At 38.1% G+C, this 26744-nt stretch overlaps 1 protein-coding gene across 4 annotated transcripts in view; it reads left to right on the top strand.

The window, feature by feature from the left end:
- Nucleotides 1-26744, top strand: part of LOC109569844 (protein O-glucosyltransferase 3) — a 147024-nt gene that overhangs the window by 119821 nt on the left and 459 nt on the right. For 3 of the 4 annotated variants that reach the window (XM_070803369.1, XM_070803370.1, XM_070803371.1), the window contains 6 exons: nt 7175-7372; nt 11457-11743; nt 14615-14831; nt 16530-16726; nt 18143-18337; nt 25408-25512. In XM_070803369.1, the coding sequence (XP_070659470.1) occupies nt 7175-7372; nt 11457-11743; nt 14615-14831; nt 16530-16726; nt 18143-18337; nt 25408-25512 (1199 nt within the window). Of the gene's footprint in view, nt 1-7174; nt 7373-11456; nt 11744-14614; nt 14832-16529; nt 16727-18142; nt 18338-25407; nt 25513-26744 lie in introns of those variants that run through there. The other variant, XM_019975553.2, reaches the window with a different exon arrangement.

The raw sequence follows: 26744 nt of genomic DNA, 5'->3' as shown, positions 1-26744 counted from the left end.
TTTAAACATTTTGCTTTGATATGGTAATAAACTGTGATTAGGATATTCACTGCTCCTTGTTGTCAAAGTGCTTGAGGATCAGATCTGCACTGAGTGCAGGTATGTCCACTATCCTCTCTAAAGAAAGAAGTCCCAATGTTTATTCCTGCAACAGTATTGTTTCAAAGCCTAAAAAATACACTGCAAAAAGAGAAGGGAAAGTTTACTAAGTAGGTATTGTCAGTTGAAAGGAATGATAGAGTAACCTAATGTAACTGTTTCATTTCAATTCTAGGAAAGAAGCTTAGAGGGGTACATCTAGTATTTACAAGGTGTGTGAGTTTGTATGTAGGTGAGTGTGTTGCATTTGTGCAAATCTAATAAATAACTATAATCTCTCTCTACTTAAGGAAATGGAAGGAAAATTTCTTCAGAATTAAGGGCTATTAGGTATTAAAATGGATTACAAAGAAGGCTTGTTCATACTTTATAAGGAGAAAGTGGAATTTCCTTAGAGCTATGCCATCGTAAAAGTTTATGGATGCTTTTGAACTGTGGTGTTAGAGAAGACTCTTGAGAGTTCCTTAGACTGCAAGGAGATCAAACTAGTAAATCCTAAAGGAAATCAGTCCTGATTATTCATTGGAAGGACTGATGCTGAAGCTGAAACTCCAATACTTTGGCCACCTGATGCGAAGAACTGAGTCATTGGAAAAGACCCTGATGCTGAGAAAGACTGAAGGCAGGAGGAGAAAGGGATGACAGAGAATGAGATGGTAGGATGGCATCACCGACTCAGTGAACATGAGTTTGAGCAAGCTCCAGGAGATGGTGAAGGAGAGGGAAGCCTGGCATGCTGAAGTCCATGGGGTCACAATCAAACACGACTGAGCAACTGAACTGAAATGGGCTTTTAAACCTACCCAAAGGAGAAATTCAGACTTAAATTAAAGAAAGTAGGGAAAACCATGTGACCATTCAGGTAGAACCTAAATCATATCCCTTATAATTACACAGTAGAAGTGACAAATAAATTCAAGGGATTAGATCTGATGACAGAAATGCCTGAAGAACTATGGACAAGTTAGTAACATTGTAAAGGAAGCAGTGATCAAAATCATCCCCAAGAAAAGGAAATGTAAAAGGGCAAAATGGTTGTCTGAGGAGGCCTTACAAATAGCTGAGAAAAGAAGAGAAGGCAGAGAAGAAAAAGAAAGATATACCCATCTGAATGTAATTCCAAAGAATAACAAGAAGAGGTAAGAAAGCCTTCTTAACTGACCAATGCAAAGAAATGGAGGGAAAACAATAGAATGGGAAAGACTAGAGATCTCTTCAAGAAAATTGGAGATTCCAAGGGAACATTTCATGCAAAGATGTGCACAACAAAGGACATAAATGGCATGGACTTAGAAGAAGAAGATATTAAGAAGAGGTGGCAAGAATACACAGAAGAACCATACAAAAAATATTTAATGACCCAGGTAATCACGATGGTGTGATCACTCACCTAGAGCCAGTTGTCCTGGAGTGTGAAGTCAAGTGGGCCTTAGGAAGCATCACTATGAACAAAGCTAGTGGAAGTGATGGAATTCCAGTTGAGCTATTTCAAATCCTAAAAGATGATGCTGTGAAAGTGCTGCAATCAATATGTCAACAAATTTGGAAAACTCAGCAGTGGCCACTGAACTGGAAAAGGTCAGTTTTCATTCCAATCCCAAAGAAAGGCAATGCCAAAGAATACTCAAACTATGCACTATTACACTCATTTTACATGCTAGCAAAGAAATGCTCAAAATTCTCCAAGCCAGGCTTTAACAGCACATGAACTGAGAACTTCCAGATATTCAAGCTGGATTTAGAAAAAGGTTGAGGAACCAGAGATCAAATTGCCAACATCCGTTGGATCATAGGAAAAGCAGGAGAATACAGAAAAACATCTACTACTTCTTCATTGACTATGCTAAATCTTTTGTGTGGATCACAACAAACTGTGAAAAATTCTTCAAGAGATGGGAATACCAGACCACCTTACTTACCTCCTGAGAAATCTGTATGCAGGTCAAGAAGCAACAGTTAGAACTGAACATGAAACAATGGACTAATTCCAAATTGGGAAAGGAGTACAGCAAAGCTGTATATTGTCACCCTGCTTATTTAACTTATATGCAGAGTACTTTATGTGAAATGCCAGGCTGGATGAAGCACAAGCTGGAATCAAGATTGCCAGGAGAAATATCAGTAACCTCTATATACAGATGACACCACCCTTATGGCATAAAGCAAAGAGGAACTAAAGAGCCTCTTGATGAAAGTGAAAGAGAAAAGTGAAAAAGCTGACTTAAAACTCAACATACAAAAAACAAAGATCATGGCATCTGGTCCCATCACTGCATGGCAAATAGATGGGGAAACAACGGAAACAGTGACAGACTTTATTTTCTTGGGCTACAAAATTACTGCAGATGGTGACTGCAGGCATGAAATTAAAAGTTGCTTGCGCCTTGGAAGAAAAGCTATAACCAACCTAGACAGCATATTAAAAAGCAGAGACATTACTTTGCAACAGACTTCTGTATGGTCAAAGCCATGGTTTTTCCAGTAGTCATGTTTGGATGTGAGAGTGGATCATCAAGAAGGCTGAGCACTGAACAATTGATGCTTTTGAAATATGGTGTTGGAGAATACTCTTGAGAGTCCTTTGCACTGCAAAGCGATCAAACCAGTCAATCCTAAAGGAAATCAGTCCTGAATATTCATTGGGTTGACTGATGCTGAAGCTGAACCTCCAATACTTTGGCCACCTGATGTAAAGAGATGATTCATTAGAAAAGATCCTGATGCTGGGAAAGATTGAAGGCAGGAGGAGAAGGGGATGGCAGAGGATGAGGTGGTTGGATGGCATCACCAGCTCAATGGACATGAGTTTGAGCAAGCTCTGGGAGATGGTGAAGGACAGGGAGGCCTGGTGTGCTGCAGTCCATGGAGTCACAAAGAATCTGACATGACTGAGCAACTGAACTGAACTGAACTCATAGTTAACTTACAATGTTTCAGGCCCACAGGAAGGTGATTCAGTTATACACATACACATATATTATTTTTCAGATTATTTTCCACTGTAGAATATTATAAGATATTGACTATAGGTTCCTGTGCTATACAGTAAATTTTTGCTGCTTATTGCATATCTAATTTTTAAAATTAGAAATCAAGCATTCTAGTCACACTAAGTCAAACATGTGAAATCAAAATATCATACAGTTTTTAATTAGGTAAAGATTCATGTTTTCTAAAATATATATAATACATACTATTTATATGTATACAAAAACTTTTCTACTTTGCTTGATAAAGGCTTGAGAAAGCACTTCAGAAAAAAAAAAAAAAAAGAAGAGATAGAGAAATTGGGAAACATAAGTAAATGAAATGGGAGCACTGAATATGAAATGACAAAAGTAAAACAAACTAGATAAAAATAAAGGATCATCATATAGTCCATTTGTTTTTAAACATGGCTGCTCAATAGAAACATACCTGGAGCTCTGGAGAAAAAAAGCAATACCTGAACATTTGTATTCTTCAAGAAAAAACCAAGATAATTCTTGTATGCATCTGGATTTCAAAAAATGATTACAGGTTTTTCTATTAGTTCCTAGTTTTTGGTGATATAGAGTTCTATTATTTTTCTGTTGACCAATCATGATACAGTGGTATTAAGTGAGTAACAGTTACATAATCACAATAGTAAAAGATGCTTATCAGTTTTCACATCAATAACCAAACACAAAATAAAAGATAATTACAATTGCAAGCCATATGGGGAACATGATTAACCTAACAATAGAAAATAATTACATACAATTTGGGGGGGAGTCAAGCAGAGTGATGTGGTAAGTGGAAGTGCATACATGCACATGTTTTCATCTGTCCAGCCAGTCTATGTCTTTTGGTTGGTGCATTTAATTCACTTATATTATGATAACTATCAATATGTATGAACCTGTTACCATTTTCTTAATTATTTGGTATTCATTTTTTGTAGGTCTTTTCCTTCTCTTGTGTTTCCTACCTAGGGAAGTTCCTTAGCATTTGTGATAAAACTGGTTTGGTGGTGCTGAATTCTCTTAACTTTTGCTTGTCTGGAAGGCTTTTGATTTCTCCATCAAATCTGAAGGACAGACTTGCTGGGTAGAGTATTTTTGGTTGTCGGCTCTTCCCTTTCATCACTTGGAATATATCATGCCATTCCCTTCTGGCTTGAGTTTCTGTTGAGAAATCAGCTGACAACCTGAAAGGAGTTCCCTTGTATGTTATGTGTCATTTTTTCCTTGTTGCTTTTAATGTTTTATCTGTCTTTAATTTTTGTCAGTTTGATTACTATGTGTCTTGGTGTGTTCCTCCTTGGGACTCTCTGTGCTTCCTGAACTTTGTTGACTATTTCCTTTCCCATGTTAGGAAAATTTTTAGCTGTTGTCTCTTCAGATATTTTCTCAGGTCCTTTCTCTCTTTATGCTCCTTATGGGACCCCTATAATGTGAATGTTGATGCATTTAATGTTCTGTCACAGGTCTCTTAGGCTGTCTTCCTTTTTTTTTTTTTTAATTCTTTTTTCTATATTCTGTTCTGTGGCATTGATTTATACCATTGTGCCCTCAAGGTCATTTAGCTGTTCTTTGCCTCAGTTATTCTTCTCTTGATTCCTTCTAGTGTATTATTCAATCTCTATTTTTTGTTCTTTAGTTCTTCTAGGTCTTTGGTATGCATTTCTTGCATCTCTTCCATTGTTTTCCCAAGATCCTGGATCATGTTCATTATCATTATTCTGAATTCTTTTTCTGGAAGGTTGCCTATCTCCAGTTCATTTAGTTGTTTTCTCAGGGGTTTTATCTTGTCCCTTCATTTGACAGATAGCTTTCTGCTTTTTCATCCTGATTAACTTTCTGTGATATGGTTTTTTCTCACATCTGTGGGATTGTGGTACTTCTTGCTTCTTCTGTCTGCCCTCTGGTGGAGGAGCCTACTGCTAAGTCGCTTCAGTCGTGTCCGACTCTGTGTGACCCCATAGATGGCAGCCCAGCAGGCTCCCCTGTCCCTGGGATTCTCCAGGCAAGAACGCTGGAGTGGGTTGCCATTTCCTTCTCCAATGCATGAAAGTGAAAAGTGAAAAGTGAAGTCTCTCAGTCGTGTCCAACTCTAGCGACCCCATGGACTACAGCCTACCAGGCTCCTTTGTCCATGGGATTTTCCAGGCAAGAGTACTGGAGTGGGGTGCCATTGGAGGAGCCTGAGGCTTGTGTAAACTTCCTGATGGGAGTCACTGGTGGTGGGAGAAATTGGGTCTTGCTCTGGTGGGCAAGGCCTTGCTCAGTAAAGCTTTAACCCAATTATCTGCTGATGGGTAGGATTGTGCTCCGTCCCTATTAGTTGTCCGGCCTGAGGCGACCCAACCCTGGGGTCTATGGTTGGGTTAATGGAAACCTCCAAGAGGGCTTATGCCAAGAGGAACCTTCTGGGACTGCTGCCGCCAGTTCCCCCATCCCTGTGGTGAGCCTCTGCCAGCCCACACCTCTATAGGAAACCCTCAAACACTGGCAGGTAGTTTTGTTCGGTCTCCTGTGGGGTCAGTGCCCCTTTCCTCAGGGTCTTTGTGCGCACTGGATTTTGTTTGTGCCCTGCAAGACTGGAGTCTTTTCCCCCAGTCCTGTGGAAGTCCTATAACCAAGTCCTGCTGGCTTTCAAGGTTAGATTCCCTGGGGATTCCCAGTTGCCTTGTCAGATATCCAGGCTGGGAAAACTGACATGGGATTCAGAACCTTCACAATGTGGGAGAACTTCTTTGGTATTATTTTTCTCCAGTTTGTCGGTCACCCATCTGGTCAGTATGGGATTTGATTTTTTCGTGATTGTACCTCTACTATGATCTTACTCCAGCTGCTTCTTTGTCTTTTGGTGTGGGGTATCTTATTTTATTGGGTACCAGCATTCTGTTAGTGATTCTTCAATCAGAGATCAGATCAGTCGCTCAGTCATGTCCGACTCTTTGCGACCCCATGAATCGCAGCACACCAGGCCTCCCTGTCCATCACCAACTCCCGGAGTTCACTGAGACTCACGTCCATCTAGTCAGTGATGCCATCCAGCCACCTCATCCTCTGTGGCCCCCTTCTCCTCCTGCCCCCAATCCCTCCCAGCATCAGAGTCTTTTCCAATGAGTCAACTCTTCTCATGAGGTGGCCAAAGTACTGGAGTTTCAGCTTTAGCATCATTCCTTCCAAAGAAATCCCAGGGCTGATCTCCTTCAGAATGGACTGGTTGGATCTCCTTGCAGTCCAAGGGACTTGCAAGAGTCTTCTCCAACACCACAGTTCAAAAGCATCAATTCTTCGGCGCTCAGCCTTCTTCACAGTCCAACTCTCACATCCATACATGATCACAGGAAAAACCATAGCCTTGACTAGACGAACCTTTGTTGGCAAAGTAATGTCTCTGCTTTTTAATATGCTATCTAGGTTGGTCATAACTTTCCTTCCAAGGAGTAAGTGTCTTTTAATTTCATGGCTGCAGTCACCATCTGCAGTGATTTTGGAGCCCAGAAAAATAAAGTCTGACACTGTTTCCATTTTTCCCCATCTATTTCCCATGAAGTGATGGGACCAGATGCCATGATCTTAGTTTTCTGAATGTTGAGCTTTAAGCCAACTTTTTCACTCTCCACTTTCACTTTCATCAAGAGGTTTTTTAGTTCCTCTTCACTTTCTGCCATAAGGGTGGTGTCATCTGCATATCTGAGGTTATTGATATTTCTCCAAGTAATCTTGATTCCAGCTTGTGCTTCTTCCACTCCAGCGTTTCTCATGATGTACTCTGCATAGAAGTTATAAACAGGGTGACAATATACAGCCTTGACGTACTCCTTCAATAACTAGTTGCAATTCTGGTGCTCTCACAGGAGATGAGCAAACATCCTTCTATTCTGCTATCTTGAGCTGCAGGCCTCAGTTGCTTGGTTTAGAAGACCTAAACCAAATATAGTTACTGGTGTCAAAGATCTTCAAAACTAAAATAATTTTGTTTACCATTGATGAAATGGTAAAAATAATAAACTTCTGTGAAAGTTAAATAGAAGAAAAAATAAACTTCTGTGAAACAGAACCATGAAATAGAAATACTTATACTTTTTTTTTTTTTCCAGGTCAAACACTATTCAGAGTAGTAATCAAATCTCTGTCACCTAAAGAGTTAGTTCGGATTCATGTCCCTAAACCTTTGGACAGGAATGATGGAACATTTTTGATGCGATATAGGATGTATGAAACTGTCAGTAAAGGGCTGAAAATAGAAGTCCTTTATGGTGATGAACATGTTGCTCAGTCTCCCTATATTTTGAAAGGTAAGTAATTATTACATAAACCAGAGCCAACCTTATGTGTAGAACCCATGGCTTTCAGATTGCATTATGATGATGTTAAAGACATGTGCAAAAGGATAAATGTGATATATGTACCTCCTGGAATTCAATTCTCTTAATATCTTAGGGGAGAGAAAAATTAAGTAATTTAAAGAGATTTAAATGACAAGCAAAAACATTCTTGTGTATTTACCCAGGTAGTTACCATATTTAGTACTCTTCATTCTTTTGCATAGGTACATGTTTTCATTTAGTACTATTTGCCTTCTACCTAAAGAATTCCTATTAACTTTTCATTTAATGTGAGGATGATGGTGATTAGTTCTTCCAGCTTTTAGCTATCTGAAAATATCTTTATGTTGTCTTTATTTTGAGAGATATTTTGCCCGGTAGAATTATTAGTTCAGTTCAGTTGCTCAGTCATGTCTGACTGTTTGCAGCCCCGTGGACTGCAGCATGCCAGGCTTCCCTGTCCATCACCATCTCCTGGAGCTTGCTCAAACTCATGTCCATCAAGCCGGTGATGCCATCCAACCATCTCATCCTCTGTCCTTCCTTTCTCCTCATGCCTTCAATCTTTCCCAGCATCAGGGTCTTTTCTAAAGAGTCAGTTCTTCGCATCAGGTGGCCAAAGTATGAGAGTTTCAGCTTCAACATCAGTCCTTCCAATGAATATTCAGGACTGATTTCCTTTAGGATTGACTGGTTGGATCTCCTGGCTGTCCAAGGGACTCCCAAGAGTCTTCTCCAACACCACAGTTCAAAAGCATCAATTCTTCAGCGCTCAGCTTTCTTTATGGTTCAACTATCACATCCATACATGACTACTTGAAAAACCGTAGTTTTGACCAGATGGACCTTTGTTGGCAAAGTAATGTTTCTGCTTTTTAATGTGCTGTTTAGGTTGGCCATAGCTTTTCTCCCAAGAAGCAAGCAACTTTCAATTTCATGGCTGCAGTCACCATCTGCAGTGATATTGGAGCCCAAGAAAATAAAGTCTGTCACTGTTTCCATTGTTTCACCATCTATTTGCCATGAAGTGATGGGACTGGAAGTCATGATCTTTGTTTTTTGAATGTTGAGTTTTAAACCAGCTTTTCATTCTCCTCTTTCACTTTCATCAAGAGGCTCTTTAGTTCCTCTTCACTTTCTGCCATAAGGGTGGTGTCATCTGCATATCTGAGGTTATTGATATTTCTCCCAGCAATCTTGATTCCAGCTTGTGCTTCATCCTGCCCTGCATTTCACATGATGTCCTTTGCATATAAGTTAAATAAGCAGGAGGACAATATACAGCCTTGACATACTCCTTTCCTAATATGGAACCAGTGCATTGTTCCATGTATGGTTCTAACTGTTTCTTCTTGACCTGCATACAGATTTCTGAGGAGGCAGGTAAAGTGGTCTGGTATTTCCATCTCTTGAATTTTCCTCAGTTTGTTGTGATCCACACATTCAAAGGCTTTAGTGTAGTCAATGAAGCAAAAGTAGATGTTTTTCTGGAACTCTATTGCTTTTTCTATGATCCAATGTATGTTGGCAATTTGATCTCTGATTCCTCTGCCTTTTGTAAATCCAGCATGAATATCTGGAAGTTCTCAGTTCATGTACTGTTGAAGCCTGGCTTGGAGAATTTTGAGCATTACTTTGCTAGCATGTGAGATGAGTGCAACTGTGCAATAGCTTGAACATTCTTTGGCACTGCCTTTCTTTGGGATTGGAATGAAAACTGACCTTTTCCAGTCCTGTGACCACTGCTGAGTTTTCCAGATTACCTGGCATGTTGAGTGCAGCACTTTCATAGCATCATCTTTTAGGATGTGAAACTGCTTAACTGGAATTCCATCACCTCCACTAGCTTTTTTCGCAGTGATGCTTCCTAAGGCTCACTTGACTTTGCATTCCAGGATGTCTAGCTGTAGGTGAGTGATCACACCATCATGGTTATCTGCGTCATGAAGATCTTTTTTTTATAGTTCTTCTGTGTATTCCTGCCACCTCTTCTTAATACCTTCTTCTTCTGTTAGGTCCATACTGTTTCTGTCCTTTATTGTGCCCATCTTGGCATGAAATGTTCCCTTGGTATCTCTAATTTTCTTGAAGAGATCTCTAGTCTTTCTCATTCTATTGTTTTCCTCTGTTTTCTTGCATTGATCACTGAGGAAGTCTTTCTTATCTCTCCTTGCTATTCTTTGGAACTCTGCATTCAAATGGATTATTCTTTCCTTTTCTCCTTTGCTTTCGATCGACTTTTTTTTTCCCCCTTTGAGTACTTGAAATATATTGTTCTGTTATCTTCTATATCTTCTCACTTGCATTATTTCCAGTTATAAATCTGCCATTTTCTATATCTTTGATCCCCTGCTAAATATTTTTCTCTTTATCAGTTGTTTTGAGCAATTTGATTATTATGTGCTTTGGTGTAGGTTTCTTCATATTTCTTATGCTTGAGATTTGTGGATCTTTCATTTTATAGCTTTCATCAAATCCAGCATAAAAGTGGCCATAAATTCTTCAAATATTTTTTCTGTTCTATCTCAGCTGTCTTCCAAGAATTCTAATTACCCGTACATTAGGCTTGAAATTACCCCATGACTCGATTAAGCTCTTTTCACTTAAAATTATATTTTTGTCCATTTCATTTTATATAGTTTCTATATGTTTAAGTTTACAATCTTTCTATTATGTTCAATTTGTCATTAATTCTATCCAGTGTATTTCTCATTGCTCAATGCTTTCTCATCTTCTTGAGATTTTCTCTAGGATGCAATTAAGTTGTTTGGAAGTAACTTGATCCTTCAAATTTTCTTTTACAATTTATTAGGCAGGCCCAGAGCCATGTTTAGTCTAGGGCTAATTATTCCTTATTACTCAGGCAATACGTCTCTGCATATTCTGTCCAACCTCTATGAATTAGGATGCTTTCCAGTTTGGTTTGTATGAATAGGCACTTTTTCCAGCCCTGTATGAACCATGGGTATTGTTGCCTCTAATCCTTATGGCCTTATGGATAGTTCTTTCTTTGTTTTGGACAGTTTATTCAAACATACATATTGATCAGTATGCCTTAAATATTTGAGAGGAACCTTGTACAGATCTATGGAGTTCTGTCTCTGTGCAGTATATTCTACAACTTCTAGCTGCCTTGGACTTTCAGCTCTGTCTCAACTCAGTGAGACTTCTGGGCTCTGCCCAGGTTGTTCCTGCCTGTTGCACAACCTAGAAACTCCCTTGGGCAGTAAACTTGAAGAACTATAGAGTTTACCTCATTTGTTTGTCATCTCTCAAACTCTATCCATTGCCTGATGGCCAATGTCTTAAAAAACTATTGTTTCATATATTTTATCCATATTTTTGTAGTTTTTGGTAGGACGCTTAAATTGATCCCTATTTCTTATGCTGGTCTGAAGTAGAAATCTTCAAGAAAATTAAATAGCTTTTAAAATTATTTTTATATTAAATATGGATATATTGTGAAATAAGATAAATTTTACACAAATTCTTTTTTAAATGAGTCTTCAGAATAGTTTCATACTTATGTCTGACCACTTTAAGCTTATACTTCAAGATGTCCCTGAGTTTCATATTTCCTTTTTGAGATGTGCTGATGGAGGTAATTTTAGGAATTCAGAGGAAGAGACCTTATCTTGTCTTTAAAAATCACCAGCCTTACTACATAATCATGCCTAAAAAGGAATACATTCTCTTTTTCCTTGTTGAAAGGTAAGTTTTATGCTCATCAGCCATTTATAGCTCATTGGAAATAAATTTATCAATGAATTGAATGAGTAGGTTACACTGGGAGATAATATGCTATATGTTACATTGAGAGAGTATATGCTATACTAGGTTATCTAGGGTGGGGTGAAAACGGGACAGAAGGTAAGAGCACAAGACTCTGACATTACTTTTACCACTGATTTGTTTACAGTAGATTATCCCTGTCTGGATAATCTTAGAGTTTACCAAGAAGTCATCCCATGCTCACAGTAGTGGCAGAAGCAACTCCCTGTGTTGCATTGCTTGTTAATGGAGCTTGGCATTCCACATGTTTTGCTTTCCTTAGGACCAGTGTACCATGAGTACTGTGAGTGTCCAGAAGAGGATCCTCAGGCCTGGCAGAAAACTCTGTCTTGTCCAGACAAGGAACCACAGATTGAAAAAGATTTTGCTTCTTTCCCCAGCATTAATCTCCAGCAGATGCTAATTGAAGTTCCGAAAAGGTTTGGGGATGAGAGGGGTGCTATTGTTCATTACACGATTCTCAATAACAACATCTACCGAAGATCTTTAGGGAAATACACAGACTTCAAAATGTTCTCAGATGAGATTTTGCTGTCACTAGCAAGAAAGGTATGAGAATGAATTCATTGATTCCAAAACCAAAATAGTTTAAGTATTTATTTGTAACATTTAATTCTTAGAATAATAATGGTAAAGAATGAAAATGGATTCCAGGCTTGCAAATGGACATCTGTCTACCACCTAAGTATGGATCAGTTGGATTTCTCTTTCCTTTAATACTTAAGTTAAATAGTTTGAGCCCTCATCTCAGGTAGGTAGACCGTATAGCACTCTCCCAAGTCCTCTGTGAACTCCCAGACATTTATAGTTGCAAGGTGACTTCTTGAGCTTCCCCGTTCCTGCTGAATACTCCTTCCATTCAGATTTCACTTCCTGCAGCAGTTTTCTTCTTGTCACCTCAAAATAAGTTGAACTTAGGACACATTTTCGTTGTTTTAATCCTAAGTGCTTCTAAAAGATCGTGTGCATGGTACACTTTGTTGAATGTTGAGGTACTAGAGAGAGGTTATTTTGTGCCAATGAAGAATAAGCAAAACAAAAATCCTAACATGTAAAAATAGACATCCCTGTGTAAAATAAGACTCTCAGTCATCCTTACCTCTGGGAATTTCTCACTGGCTGACCCTGATCTTCATGTCTAGGCTTCTTATGAAACATGATTGGAGCTTCTGTCTTCCAAAAGATTTCATATCCCCAGCACCTCCTCCTTCTATCCCTCTATTCAGCCCTTCTTTCCATATTTACAAAACTCCTATAAATCCTCTGAAGCAGAGCAATTCAAACTACCTTTTGTTATTCTTTATTCCCAATCGTGCAGAATAAAGGAGGAAGAATGGGCATTTTTTTTTTACCTTTCTCATCTAGAAAGGCCATGAAGGTAGTTTTCTTACCCAAACGCCACCTTTCCTGATATGAGTTATATATTCCCAAGCATATGAAATATGGGATTGCAATCAATTCTTATTTTAAATAGCAGCTGCCTCCTGCCTCCCCATCAGCCCGTCATATGAGCATATTATGGGCATCTGATCCTAAAGGCGGTTCCTTCTTCCTGGACTACCACCAGTCCACTCTGCCCTGTGTTTCCTTATCTCTGTGCTTATGTGGTTTTCAACTAGGAATGATTTGCCTCTGAGAGGAATTTGGCAATGTTGCAACTGGGGACTTGCTACTGCACCTGGTGGCTAGAGGCCAGGGATTCTGCTAATTCTACAATGTGCAGGACAACGCCCTCAGGATAGAATTACCCAGACCAAAATGTCAGTGGTGCCAAGATTGAGAAATCCTCCTCTACAGTGAAAACTTCTGATGTGGAGCTTATGGCCTGTACAGCCCATCTGGCTCCTCTGTCCATGGGATTTTCCAGGCAAGAATCCTGGAGTGGGTTGCCATTTCCTTCTCCAGGGGATCTCCCCAACCCAGGGATCGAACCCAGGTCTCCTGCATTGCAGGCAGGCTCTTTACGGTTTGAGCCACCAGGGAATCCCTTATTAAATAAGCTACTAAATGATAGTAGGGGAGCACTAGGGTGAAGAATCATATCCCTTTGCCCTTCCCTTTTGTTCCAGGTTCTTTGCCCAGTGACTAAAAAGGGATTTAAGATAAATGAGACTCACCTCTGGTTATTGAACAGCTCACTCTAGGGAACTTGTTTTTGTTATTTGGAAGTGAGGATGGGATATGAACACAAGCAACATTATACCACAACATGATAGGCACATAAAAAAAGTAGATAACCCAGAGTTAAAATGTCCGAGGAAGGCAAGTCATAGAGGAGGTAATATTTGCTCTGGGTGTGGAGAATGAAAAGAGATTGCCAAGTGAATAAGTAGGAGAAGGGCATTCCAAGTAAAGAGAATTACATGTTAAGGTGTGTGGCGTTTTTAGAGAGTAAAGTTTTCTGGTCCTTGGGCAGATGGAAGATGAGATTCAAAGCTAAGCGGGAACAAGATAGTGAGGGCCTGAATTCCAGCCAGGGGGTTTAGACCTTGTCCTATAGGATTAAGGTACTCTTAAGCTTAGTAGTAACATTAATTTGGGTTTTAGAAAATTTGAACAACAATGTGGACAGCAGGAGAGGCTAGAATCAGAACATCTAGTAAGGGACAAGTATTGGAACAGTCTAGGGAAGAGATGATAAAGGCCTAAACTACGGCATTGAGCATGAAGATGGAAATGGATAGCAGATTCCAAAAACAAACACGGTTGTTATAAAGAGTTTTGATAGTGAAGGAAAACAAGGGCTTGGGTCTAACTTTATAGATTCTCACTTAGGCTGCTGGCAGAAAGGGTGCTTGAAGCCATTCATTCACGCCTTTCGCAAAGTTTCCATACCTATAGTTACATACACACAAGTTTTAAATGCCAGCTCTGAAGAGAGGTGGCTACTTCCTGCTTAAGTGAATTGTCATGCATCATCCTCACTCTGGATTTTCTTCCTTCTTAAAAAAAAAAAAAAAGTTATTTATTTGTTTATTTTTGGCTGTGCTGGGTCTTTGTTGCTGCACAGGCTTTTCTCTAGTTGTGGTGAGCGGGGACTACTCTCTAACTGTGGTGTGCAGGCTTCTCATGGCTGTGGGTTCTCCTGTTGCTGAACACGGGCCATAGGGCATGCAGGCTTCAGTAGTTGCAGCACGTGGGCTCAGTAGTTGTGGCCCATGGGCTTAGTCGCCCTGCAGCATGTGGGATCTTCCCTACCCAGGCATTGAACCTGTGTCTCCTGCATTGGTAGGCAGATTCTTTACCACTGAGCCACCGGGGAAGCCCCTTGATTATCTGATACTACTGATGACTGAGAAGCATCCTTCTCTCTTCCATTTTCAAATTTATCAGAAAATTTTAAAAGTCGAAGAACCAAAGCATTTAGTATCAAAGACTGAGGTCTTCCCGACACTGATAAACATTCTTTTGTTTATTTAGGTCCTTCTCCCAGATTTAGAATTTTATGTTAATCTTGGAGACTGGCCTTTGGAGCATCGAAAAGTCAATGAAACCCCTGGCCCTTTACCTATCATTTCATGGTGTGGCTCTCTGGATTCACAAGATGTTATTCTTCCAACATATGACATCACCCACTCCACACTTGAAGCTTTGAGGGGTGTTACAAATGATCTCCTGTCTATTCAGGGAAATACAGGTAAAAGTCATTCTCTAAGAAAAAGCTTAAAAGTTAAAAAGGTGAAAGGAATGTTCACTCAGAGAGAGTACGTCTATATATTTAAATAACCATTGTTCTTCTTTTCTAACCAGGAAAAGAGGAAAACAGCAGTCTGAACTCTAAAGTGGTTTTTGTTTAGGATTCTTCTAATTCAAAAATCAAAGATACATGAGCTGGGCTAGTAATGTCCAAAATCTACTGTAACTGAGTCTCCTTTGAGTTGGTCACATGTAAATACCATTTGAAAATATATTTTTAAAATTTTTTTGTTCATTTTCTTTTTAAAATTGTATTATTTATCTATTTGGCTGCATTGGGTCTTAGTTGCAACATGGGGGATCTTCATTGCATCATGTAGGATTTTTTGTTGCCACTCAGACTCTCTAGTTGTGGTGTACAGGCTCAGCAGTTCTCCTGCGTGGCCTAAGTTGCTCTGTGGCACATGAGACCTTAGTTCCCCAACCAGGGATCAAACCTGCCCCCCCTGCATTGCAAGGTGGATCCTTAACCACTGGACCACCAGAGAAGTCCCATAAAAATACGTATTTGGTAAAACTTTCACTTAATGGTGACTCCAGTGCCTTTATATTGCTGGATGAAATAAGGGAGAATTCTGAAAAATATAAAGTTTATTCATATGTAAGAGAATTATGATATAATTTGGATATTACAGCCTCCAGTAAGAAATTCTCTTCCCTGTTTCTGTCTCTCTTGATCCTTTACAATCTGAATTCCTTCCCTCCTATTTAATGTCCTTAGGTTTATGGTAATACACACCATTTTATTAAACTGAACTCCCTGAGTAGAAAAAAACACTACCTGTCTTTACAAGGGTTCATTTCTATTTAGATCAGTTCAAGTGGACTTATTTTATAGACAAGACTAGAGACTCCTTGTAAAGTCTCTAAAGATAATGGGAAATGAAAACTGACCTACTTCTTATTTGATATCGGTAAATTCCTGAAAAATGTACTAAAATAGTAAAGCGGTTGACCACCCCCTAGTTTCTGTGATTTATGATTTATCCCTTAGAACACTGAGAAGTGTTAACTAATGACTTTTTTAAAATGATAGAAAGAGATCTAAATTAATTCTTCCTGATTATTTCCCTCCCAGGAAAGAGAGAATATAAATATATATACATAGTTTAGTTATACATATGTATTTTCATTTAACAGCTTATTAGAAAAATTCTTCAGTGTATTCTAATTGATGTGCTCAAAATTCTGAGTGACCTAAGAATTAAAGTTGTGTGGGTGTTACTTAATTGTATAGTTTGTTATAGTCACTCTAAGAATGACAGTCTAGTCTGTGTGTGTGTGTGTGCGTGTGTGTGTGTGTATGAAGCACAAAAGAAGTGTTAACTAATGTGAAGAAACTAATGTGAACCAAGTCATGGAATCTCTTTTTGCTTTTAACTTGATCCAGCATTGTTTTGGATAATTCCTGAAGTCATACCACAGGAACTCAACCTTTCGAGGGAGTTATCATTAGTACACAAAAGGATAAAAATTAGAGCATATTTTTCAGAAGTTACACTTACTTTAGAAGATGTATTGATGATAAAAGAGCTTTAGCATCTTAAATAACAAAGGTAGATTAAAGATGACTATACTTACCATAATACAAAAATGTCAGATTCATATTAGTATTTTTTTTATGGTCTCAAACATCTAGGACCTTCCTGGATCAACAAAACAGAGAAAGCTTTCTTCAGAGGTAGAGATAGCCGAGAGGAGAGGCTCCAGTTGGTGCAGCTGTCCAAGGAAAATCCACAGCTACTAGATGCAGGAATCACAGGATACTTCTTCTTCCAAGAGAAAGAAAAGGAGCTTGGAAAAGCTAAATTGATAGGTTTCTTTGACTTCTTTAAGGTATGTGATTAGGTCTTCCTGGATAGATATAAAGTGATGAACTTGTGTTAAAAGTCAAACAAACAGCTGGGGTTGGGCAGATTTCTACCCAGGTTTTATGACCCAGCACACACGTTCTTTTCAGACACAGAGAATTACAAAACTCATGCAATTTCTTTTTCGTTTGTTGTTAACTTTGTCTACAAATAGCTCAGAACTGTATTTAGTACTCAAAATATAGTACAAGGATTAGTTTAGGATTTTGGTATATTTCCATGTTTTTCTCTTTTTTGTATTTTTTTAATAAACTGGGAATATAAATGTCTCACATAAAATGATCTTGTAAATAAAAAGAGTTTGAATTTCATGCTAGTAAAATGATGTTCAAGTCCCACCTCTAGTCCTGCCTCTACTACTAACTTTGGGGCTATCATCTGTTTAGCACCTTTCGCCTCTAACATATGTGAGCCTGCCCAGCTCCTTCAAAGCACCGTATATGAGGCTCACGGAGATAGAGATGTGAATAACATGACAAAAACTAACTGGCTGTGACAAAATCTAAAGCCCTTGGTACCAATTATTTAAGAAAATATTCATTTTGATATATGGCAAAACCAATACAATATTGTAAAGTTAAATAAAATAAAATTTAAAAAAATTCCTGGAAAAAAAAAAAAGAAAATATTAATTACCAAATCCGTATGTCCTCTTCCTCTCAATGTGGTATAATGAAGAGAGCATGGGATTTGGCCTCATACAATAGAGGTTTATAAAGATCTCTGAAATGAGTGTTATCATTTATAAAAAAGAAGGAGATGATAATATCTGCTTCACATTATTATACTTGAATGAAAAATGATTTTGAAATATAAATCAAAATCATTTAAAAAACAAATGTAATTTGTTTATTAATCCAACAAACATGTCGACAGTATATGTACTGTGTCACCAGCATCACACTAGTCCTTAGTCTTCTCCAGGTTTCTGTTTCCTCAGCTCTAAAACCAAACTTTGAGATAATGCCTTCCCTTTTCATACTTACGTGGGTGTAAGGAAAAACTGAAATAATGTATAAATAAAGTGTAAATTATTATCAATATTAAGCTTGAATAAATATAGAGCTTTGGAAGTAGTTTTCTCACCTGGTTACAGAAATCTGAATTCCCCATTACATAGACATAGTTAAAATAGCCGTTCCTATTTCCTAAAATTATTTATCACCTTATCTTTAAATATGTTGTATTTCTTAAAATTGACCTGATGAATGCTGCTTATGATTTTAATACAAAGAGAAGATGTGTGTTACAAAATAAAATGTAAAGCTTCTAAATATTATCTTGGAAAATAATTTCTTTATATTTAATATTACAATGTTGACTGGACACAGAAGTGAAGCAAATGACTGCTAAAACTTTTATGTTTGTTTTAATCTTTTAGTACAAGTATCAAGTGAATGTGGATGGGACCGTGGCTGCTTATAGATATCCATATCTCATGCTTGGTGACAGTTTGGTTCTGAAGCAGGACTCACCATATTATGAACATTTCTATATGGCACTGAAGCCGTGGAAACATTATATTCCAATTAAAAGAAATCTTAGTGATCTACTAGAGAAAGTTGAATGGGCCAAGGTATGCTTTCCATAATTTTAATTTCTTTAGGCAATAACAAGTTCACCAGTATTTAGTTACACAAGTTTCATCATAACACAATTTGACATAATTTAGGTAAATTAAATGTTATTTTGTGAAATTTTTGTTTCCCTGAAATCAACATCAGGAAGAATCAACATCAGGACCATTTTGAATGCCCCCTATCAATATGTTTGCGGAGAAGGCAATGGTACCCCACTCTAGTACTCTTGCCTGGAAAATCCCATGGATGGAGGAGCCTGGTGGGCTGCAGTCCATGGGGTCGCTAAGAGTCGGACACGACTCAGTGACTTCATTTTCCCTTCTCACTTTCATGCATTGCAGAAGGAAATGCAACCCACTCTACTGTTCTTGCCTGGAGAATCCCAGGGACGGGGGAGCCTGGTGGGCTGCCGTCTCTGGGGTCGCACAGAGTCGGACACGACTGAAGTTACTTAGCAGCATCAATATGTTTGAGGATTTTTAGAAGATTTGAAGTACAGTGTTACATACAATATAGGTTTTTCTAAAGGATCACTATTCCCGCACACACACCAAATACAAATAACATACACCAAATGCAAATTACATATTAAAAAGACCAGGGTTAAAGTGCTTTATGCACAAGAAAATATTTAAAGCAATTATGGTACCCTTTTGTTTTCCCCAGTCAGAAAAAAGGGCACAAGTTTTTTAATTAATTTTTATTGGAGTAAAGTTGATTTACAGTGTTGTTAGTTTCTGCTGAACAGCAAAGTAAATCAGTTATACATACACATATATCCATTCTTTTTTAGATTCTATTCCCATATAGGTCATTACAGAGGACTGAGTGGAATCCCTTGTGCTACACAGTAGGTTCTTGTTAGTTATCTATTTTATACTGCATATATGTCAATCCTAATATCCCAATTTATCCCTCCCCTTTCCCTCTTGGAAACCATAATTTGTTTTCTATATCTGTGACTCTATTTTTGTTTTGCAAATAGATTCATTTGTATCATTTTTTTTTTAGATTCCAAACATAAATGCTATCATATGCTTGTCTTTCTCTGTCTTACTTCACTCAGTATTGACACTCTCTATGTCCATCCATGTTGCTGCAAGTGGCATTATTTCCTGCTTTTTATGGCTGAGGAATATTGGAGAAGGAAGTGGCAACCCACTCCAGTGTTCTTGCCTGGAGAATCCCAGGGACGGGGGAGCCTGGTGGGCTGCCGTCTATGGGGTCTCACAGAGTCGGACACGACTGAAGTGACTTAGCAGCAGCAGCATGGCTGAGTAATATTTCATTGTGTATATGTACCACATCTTCTTTATCCATTTATCTGTCAGTGGACACTTAGGTTGCTTCCCTATTTTGGCTGTTAAAAATAGTGCTGCAATGAACATTGGGATGCATGTATGGTTTTCTCGGGATAACAAGTTCTTAATGAATGCATGCTGTACAACATCCCAATAATCACAAGCTTTCCATAAAATAAGAATTCTTTCTTTTAAAGGAAGAATACTAAAAAGCTCTTGTATTTTATTGTGAAATTATAAAATTTACCCTTCCATTGTAAGTCTTTATTCTGTTTCTGAGGAGCAATGTGGCTATGGAAACAATTGGATATCTGACACAGAATATTTTTGTGACCCTTCATAAAGACTCAGAATTGCTTGCAAATGGCTTTTCCTGGGAGCAGCATCATATAATATTAGATATTTTATAAAAGTATAATTAGGAATATTGACTATTCCTGGTATTGAAGGAATAGCTGGTGAGTACTAATAACTGAATTTTTGATTACAACAATAACATAGTCTTTCATGAGTACCCTTTTAGAACAACTTTTTGGTTCAAGCTAAATATTTAAATAAGATGTTATAGCATAAAAACCAATTAATTCTTTTTTTTTTATTTTTAAACTTTATATAATTGTATTAGTTTTGCCAAATATCAAAATGAATCCATCACAGGTATACATGTGCTACCCATCCTGAACCCTCCTCCCTCCTCCCTCCCCATACCATCCTTCTAGGTCGTCCCAGTGCACTAGCCCCAAGCATCCACTATCGTGCATTGAACCTGGACTGGCATCTCGTTTCATACATGATATTTTACATGTTTCAATGCCATTCTCCCAAATCTTCCCACCCTCTCCCTCTCCCACAGAGTCCATAACACTGTTCCATACATCAGTGTTTCTTTTGCTGTCTCGTACACAGGGTTATTGTTATCATCTTTCTAAATTCCATATATATGCGTTAGTATACTGTATTGGTGTTTTTCCTTCTGGCTTACTTCACTCTGTATAATAGGCTCCAGTTTCATCCACCTCATTAGAACTGATTCAAATGAATTCTTTTTAATGGCTGAGTAATACTCCATTGTATATATGTACCACAGCTTTCTTATCCATTCATCTGCTGATGGACATCTAAGTTGCTTCCATGTCCTGGCTATTATAAACAGTGCTGCGATGAACATTGGGGTACACGTGTCTCTTTCCCTTCTGGTTTCCTCAGTGTGTATGCCCAGCAGTGGGATTGCTGGATCATAAGGCAGTTCTATTTCCAGTTTTTTAAGGAATCTCCACACTGTTCTCCATAGTGGCTGTACTAGTTTGCATTCCCACCAACAGTGTAAGAGGGTTCCCTTTTCTCCACACCCTCTCCAACATTTATTATTTGTAGACTTTTGGATCGCAGCCATTCTGACTGGTGTGAAATGGTACCTCATACTGGTCTTGATTTGCATTTCTCTGATAATGAGTGATGTTGAGCATCTTTTCATGTGTTTGTTAGCCATCTGTATGTCTTCTTTGGAGAAATGTCGATTTAGTTCTTTGGCCCATTTTTTGATTGGGTCATTTATTTTTCTGGAGTTGAGCTGTAGGAGTTGCTTGTATATTTTTGAGATGAGTTGTTTGTCAGTTGCTTCATTTGCTATTATTTTCTCCCATTCTGAAGGCTGTCTTTTCACCTTGCTGATAGTTTCCTTTGATGTGCAGAAGCTTTTAAGGTTAATTAGGTCCCATTTGTTTATTTTTGCTTTTATTTCCGATATTCTGGGAGGTGGGTCATAGAGGATCCTGCTGTGATGTATGTCAGAGAGTGTTTTGCCTATGTTCTCCTCTAGGAGTTTTATAGTTTCTGGTCTTATGTTTAGATCTTTAATCCATTTAGAGTTTATTTTTGTGTATGGTGTTAGAAAGTGTTCTAGTTTCATTCTTTTACAAGTGGTTGACCAGGTTTCCCAGCACCACTTGTTAAAGAGATTGTCTTTAATCCATTGTATATTCTTGCCTCCTTTGTCAAAGATGAGGTGTCCATATGTGCGTGGATTTATCTCTGGGCTTTCTATTTTGTTCCATTGATCTATATTTCTGTCTTTGTGCCAGTACCATACTGTCTTGATAACTGTGGCTTTGTAGTAGAGCCTGAAGTCAGGTAGGTTGATTCCTCCAGTTCCATTCTTCTTTCTCAAGATCGCTTTGGCTATTCTAGGTTTTTTGTATTTCCATACAAATTGTGAAATTATTTCTTCTAGCTCTGTGAAGAATACTGTTGGTAGCTTGATAGGGATTGCATTGAACCTATATATTGCTTTGGGTAGTATACTCATTTTCACTATATTGATTCTTCCAATCCATGAACATGGTATATTTCTCCATCTTTTAGTGTCCTCTTTGATTTCTTTCACCAGTGTTTTATAGTTTTCTATATATAGGTCTTTAGTTTCTTTAGGTAGATATATTCCTAAGTATTTTATTCTTTCCGTTGCAATGGTGAATGGAATTGTTTCCTTAATTTCTCTTTCTGTTTTCTTATTATTAGTGTATAGGAATGCAAGGGATTTCTGTGTGTTGATTTTATATCCTGCAACTTTACTATAATCATTGATTAGTTCTAGTAATTTTCTGGTGGAATCTTTAGGGTTTTCTATGTAGAGGATCATGTCATCTGCAAGTAGTGAGAGTTTTACTTCTTCTTTTCCCATTTGGATTCCTTTTATTTCTTTTTCTGCTCTGATTGCTGTGGCCAAAACTTCCAAAACTATGTTGAATAGTAATGGTGAAAGTGGGCACCCTTGTCTTGTTCCTGACTTTAGAGGAAATGCTTTCAATTTTTCACCATTGAGGATAATGTTTGCTGTGGGTTTGTCATATATAGCTTTTATTATGTTGAGGTATGTTCCTTCTATTCCTGCTTTCTGGAGAGTTTTTATCATAAATGGGTGTTGAATTTTGTCAAAGGCTTTCTCTGCATCTATTGAGATAATCATATGGTTTTTATTTTTCAATTTGTTAATGTGGTGTATTACATTGATTGATTTGCAGATATTGAAGAATCCTTGCATCCCTGGGATAAAGCCCACTTGGTCATGGTGTATGATCTTTTTAATGTGTTGTTGGATTCTGATTGCTAGAATTTTGTTAAGGATTTTTGCATCTATGTTCATCAGTGATATTGGCCTGTAGTTTTCTTTTTTTGTGGGATCTTTGTCAGGTTTTGGTATTAGGGTGATGGTGGCCTCATAGAATGAGTTTGGAAGTTTACCTTCCTCTGCAATTTTCTGGAAGAGTTTGAGCAGGATAAGTGTTAGCTCTTCTCTAAATTTTTGGTAGAATTCAGCTGTGAAGCCATCTGGACCTGGGCTTTTGTTTGCTGGAAGATTTTTTATTACAGTTTCAATTTCTGTGCTTGTGATGGGTCTGTTAAGATTTTCTATTTCTTCCTGGTTGAGTTTTGGAAAGTTGTACTTTTCTAAGAATTTGTCCATTTCTTCCACGTTGTCCATTTTATTGGCATATAATTGTTGATAGTAGTCTCTTATGATCCTTTGTATTTCTGTTGTCTGTTGTGATCTCTCCATTTTCATTTCTAATTTTATTGATTTGATTTTTCTCCCTTTGTTTCTTGATGAGTCTGGCTAATGGTTTGTCAATTTTATTTATCCTTTCAAAGAACCAGCTTTTGGTTTTGTTGATTTTTGCTATGGTCTCTTTTGTTTCTTTTGCATTTATTTCTGCTCTAATTTTTTTTTCTTTAATAGAAAATTATTAAATTAGTATACATGTGTTCCCCATCCTGAACCCTCCTCCCTCCTCCCTCCCCACACCATCCCTCTGGGTTGTCCCAGTGCACCAGCCCCAAGCATCCAGCATCGTGCATTGAACCTGGACTGGCATCTCGTTTCATACATGACGTTTCACATGTTTCAATGCCATTCTCCCAAATCTTCCCACCCTCTCCCTCTCCCACAGAGTCCATAAGACTGTTCTATACATCAGTGTCTCTTTTGCTGTCTCGTATACAGGGTTATCGTCACCATCTTTCTAAATTCCATATATATGCGTTAGTATACTGTATTGGTGTTTTTCCTTCTGGCTTACTTCACTCTGTATAATTTTTAAGATTTCTTTCCTTCTACTAACCCTGGGGTTCTTCATTTCTTCCTTTTCTAGTTGCTTTAGGTGTAGAGTTAGGTTATTTATTTGACTTTTCTCTTGTTTCTTGTGCCTGTATTGCTATGAACTTTCCCCTTAGGACTGCTTTTACCATGTCCCACAGGTTTTGGGTTGTTGTGTTTTCATTTTCATTCGTTTCTATGCAAATTTTGATTTCTTTTTTGATTTCTTCTGTGATTGTTGGTTATTCAGCAGTGTGTTGTTCAGCCTCCATATGTTGGAATTTTTAATCGTTTTTCTCCTGTAATTGAGATCTAATCTTACTGCATTGTGGTCAGAAAAGATGCTTGGAATGATTTCTTTTTTTTTGAATTTACCAAGGCTAGCTTTATGGCCCAGGATGTGATCTATCCTGGAGAAGGTTCCATGTGCGCTTGAGAAAAAGGTGAAATTCATTGTTTTGGGATGAAATGTCCTATAGATATCAATTAGGTCTAACTGGTCTATTGTATCATTTAAAGTTTGTGTTTCCTTGTTAATTTTCTGTTTAGTTGATCTATCCATAGGTGTGAGTGGGGTATTAAAGTCTCCCACTATTATTGTGTTATTGTTAATTTCTCCTTTCATACTTGTTAGCATTTGTCTTACATACTGCGGTGCTCCCGTGTTGGGTGCATATATATTTATAATTGTTATATCTTCTTCTTGGATTGATCCTTTGATCATTATGTAGTGACCTTCTTTGTCTCTTTTCACAGCCTTTGTTTTAAAGTCTATTTTATCTGATATGAGTATTGCTACTCCTGCTTTCTTTTGGTCTCTATTTGCATGGAAAATCTTTTTCCAGCCCTTCACTTTCAGTCTGTATGTGTCCCCTGTTTTGAGGTGGGTCTCTTGTAGACAACATATGTAGGGGTCTTGTTTTTGTATCCATTCAGCCAGTCTTTGTCTTTTGGTTGGGGCATTCAACCCATTTACGTTTAAGGTAATTATTGATAAGTATGATCCCGTTGCCATTTACTTTATTGTTTTGGGTTCGAACTTATACACTCTTTTTGTGTTTCCTGTCTAGAGAATATCCTTTAGTATTTGTTGGAGAGCTGGTTTGGTGGTGCAGAATTCTCTCAGCTTTTGCTTGTCTGAAAAGCTTTTGATTTCTCCTTCATACTTGAATGAAATCCTTGCTGGGTACAATAATCTGGGCTGTAGGTTATTTTCTTTCATCATTTTAAGTATGTTTTGCCATTCCCTCCTGGCTTGAAGAGTTTCTATTGAAAGATCAGCTGTTATCCTTATGGAAATTCCCTTAAAACCAATTAACTCTATTCTAGTTTGTATTTTAATATCAAGCAGAGTTAGACTGAGGGAACAGATGATGAGCCCCAGATTCCCTGAGTAGCTTGGAAAGTACCAAGACAGTCACAATAGGGGCTGTATGTGGATTGTTGCACTAGGGGGATCCCAACCATGCACGATTATTTCCATATATAGCAGAGATGTCCAGGAAAGTACTTTGTCTGTTTCCATAGCCTCATTCTGAAGTTATATTTTCATCACGTTTCATCTCTCCCATGATGTTCACGTTCAACCCTACATCTGTCCTACCTCCCACTTAGCTTTCTTTGTGGGTTGCAGGAGTAATTTTCATTCATTGTTTCTTTTTAAACTTTTCAGGAAAATGACGAAGAAGCCAAGAAGATTGCAAAAGAAGGACAGTTGACTGCTAGGGATCTGCTACAGCCACACCGGCTTTACTGCTACTATTACACAGTACTACAGGTCAGTTCAGAGGATCCACCTGCTTGGTTGAATGTCCTCAGGCCAAAAAATGGCCTGAGTCCTTGCTTCCTGAAGGGGGTCAAGAGTCAGCCTGTGGAACTCTGGCTACACTGAGGAACCAACCTATAGAAAGATAGTGCTAAGTCCCTTTGTGGCCACCATATTTTTATCTCCATTCAGTTTTTAGAAGAACAATGCTTATAGAGACCTTACAAATATAGATTCAAAGCTCTGAACCTCAGAGAATATCTTTCCTCATATGGAAAACAGGAGGGTTAGACTCGAGGTCATTAACATCTCTTTCTGCTCAAAATATCCACCTCTTCATTCTCCTTATTAATTAGGATTCATGCTTTTGCTGTCAGTACAGGGTGGAAAGCAAATATTTAATTTGTTGTATAAAACAAACATGAAAAGTTGATCCTTGACCCTTGAACAAAATGGGTTTGAACCATGCAGGTCCATTTATAGGTAGATTTTTTTTTTAGTAGTAAATATTACAGTACTGAGGCTTCCCTTGTATCTCAGTGATAAAGAACCTGTCTGCCAATGTAGGAGATGTAAGAGACGTGGGTTTGATCCCTGGATCAGAAAGATCCCCTGGAGAAGAAAATGGCAACCTGCTCCAGTATTCTTGCTGGAGAATCCCATGGACAGAGGAGCTTGGTGGGCTACATGGGGTCACAAGAGTCAGACACAACTGAGCACACACAGGCACACTACAGCACTGCACGATCTGAGGACATGCGTACTGAGGAACCACAGAACTGAAAAATCCGATGTAAAGGAATATTTCAGTCAGTGGCCAAAGTGGAGGGACATTTCAGTCCCATCACCATTTGCAAAACGCACATGACTACAGGCCTAAAGGGAAGGATGTATAAAAACCACAGACTTTACTTTGAGATGCTTATCATCTTTGTTCACTGATTTGAATATTCAACAATGTTAATTATTTATTAACATGTGGAGGATGAATTCAAGAAGTGCTCTTGTTCAAGTAGGGACACTTTGTTTGATGTCCCTTTCCAAGAGGATTCTTACTTATGCATACAATAGTGGATTGGGGCTCCTTGTAAGATTATGAAATAGCACACACGTGCTTATCATAACTAAAGTTAAAATGTCACTTTAGGAGGGAAATAAATCAGACCTTTGGTTTTAGTCTGAAGATACACAGCAACTAGAAACAATAGCATGAGTGGGGATGATTCAGTGGAATGAAGTTTGGA

Source organism: Bos indicus, chromosome 15 (assembly GCF_029378745.1).
Source record: "Bos indicus isolate NIAB-ARS_2022 breed Sahiwal x Tharparkar chromosome 15, NIAB-ARS_B.indTharparkar_mat_pri_1.0, whole genome shotgun sequence".
Taxonomy (NCBI): Eukaryota; Metazoa; Chordata; class Mammalia; order Artiodactyla; family Bovidae; genus Bos; species Bos indicus.
This window is presented reverse-complemented; position numbering and strand designations above follow the sequence as displayed.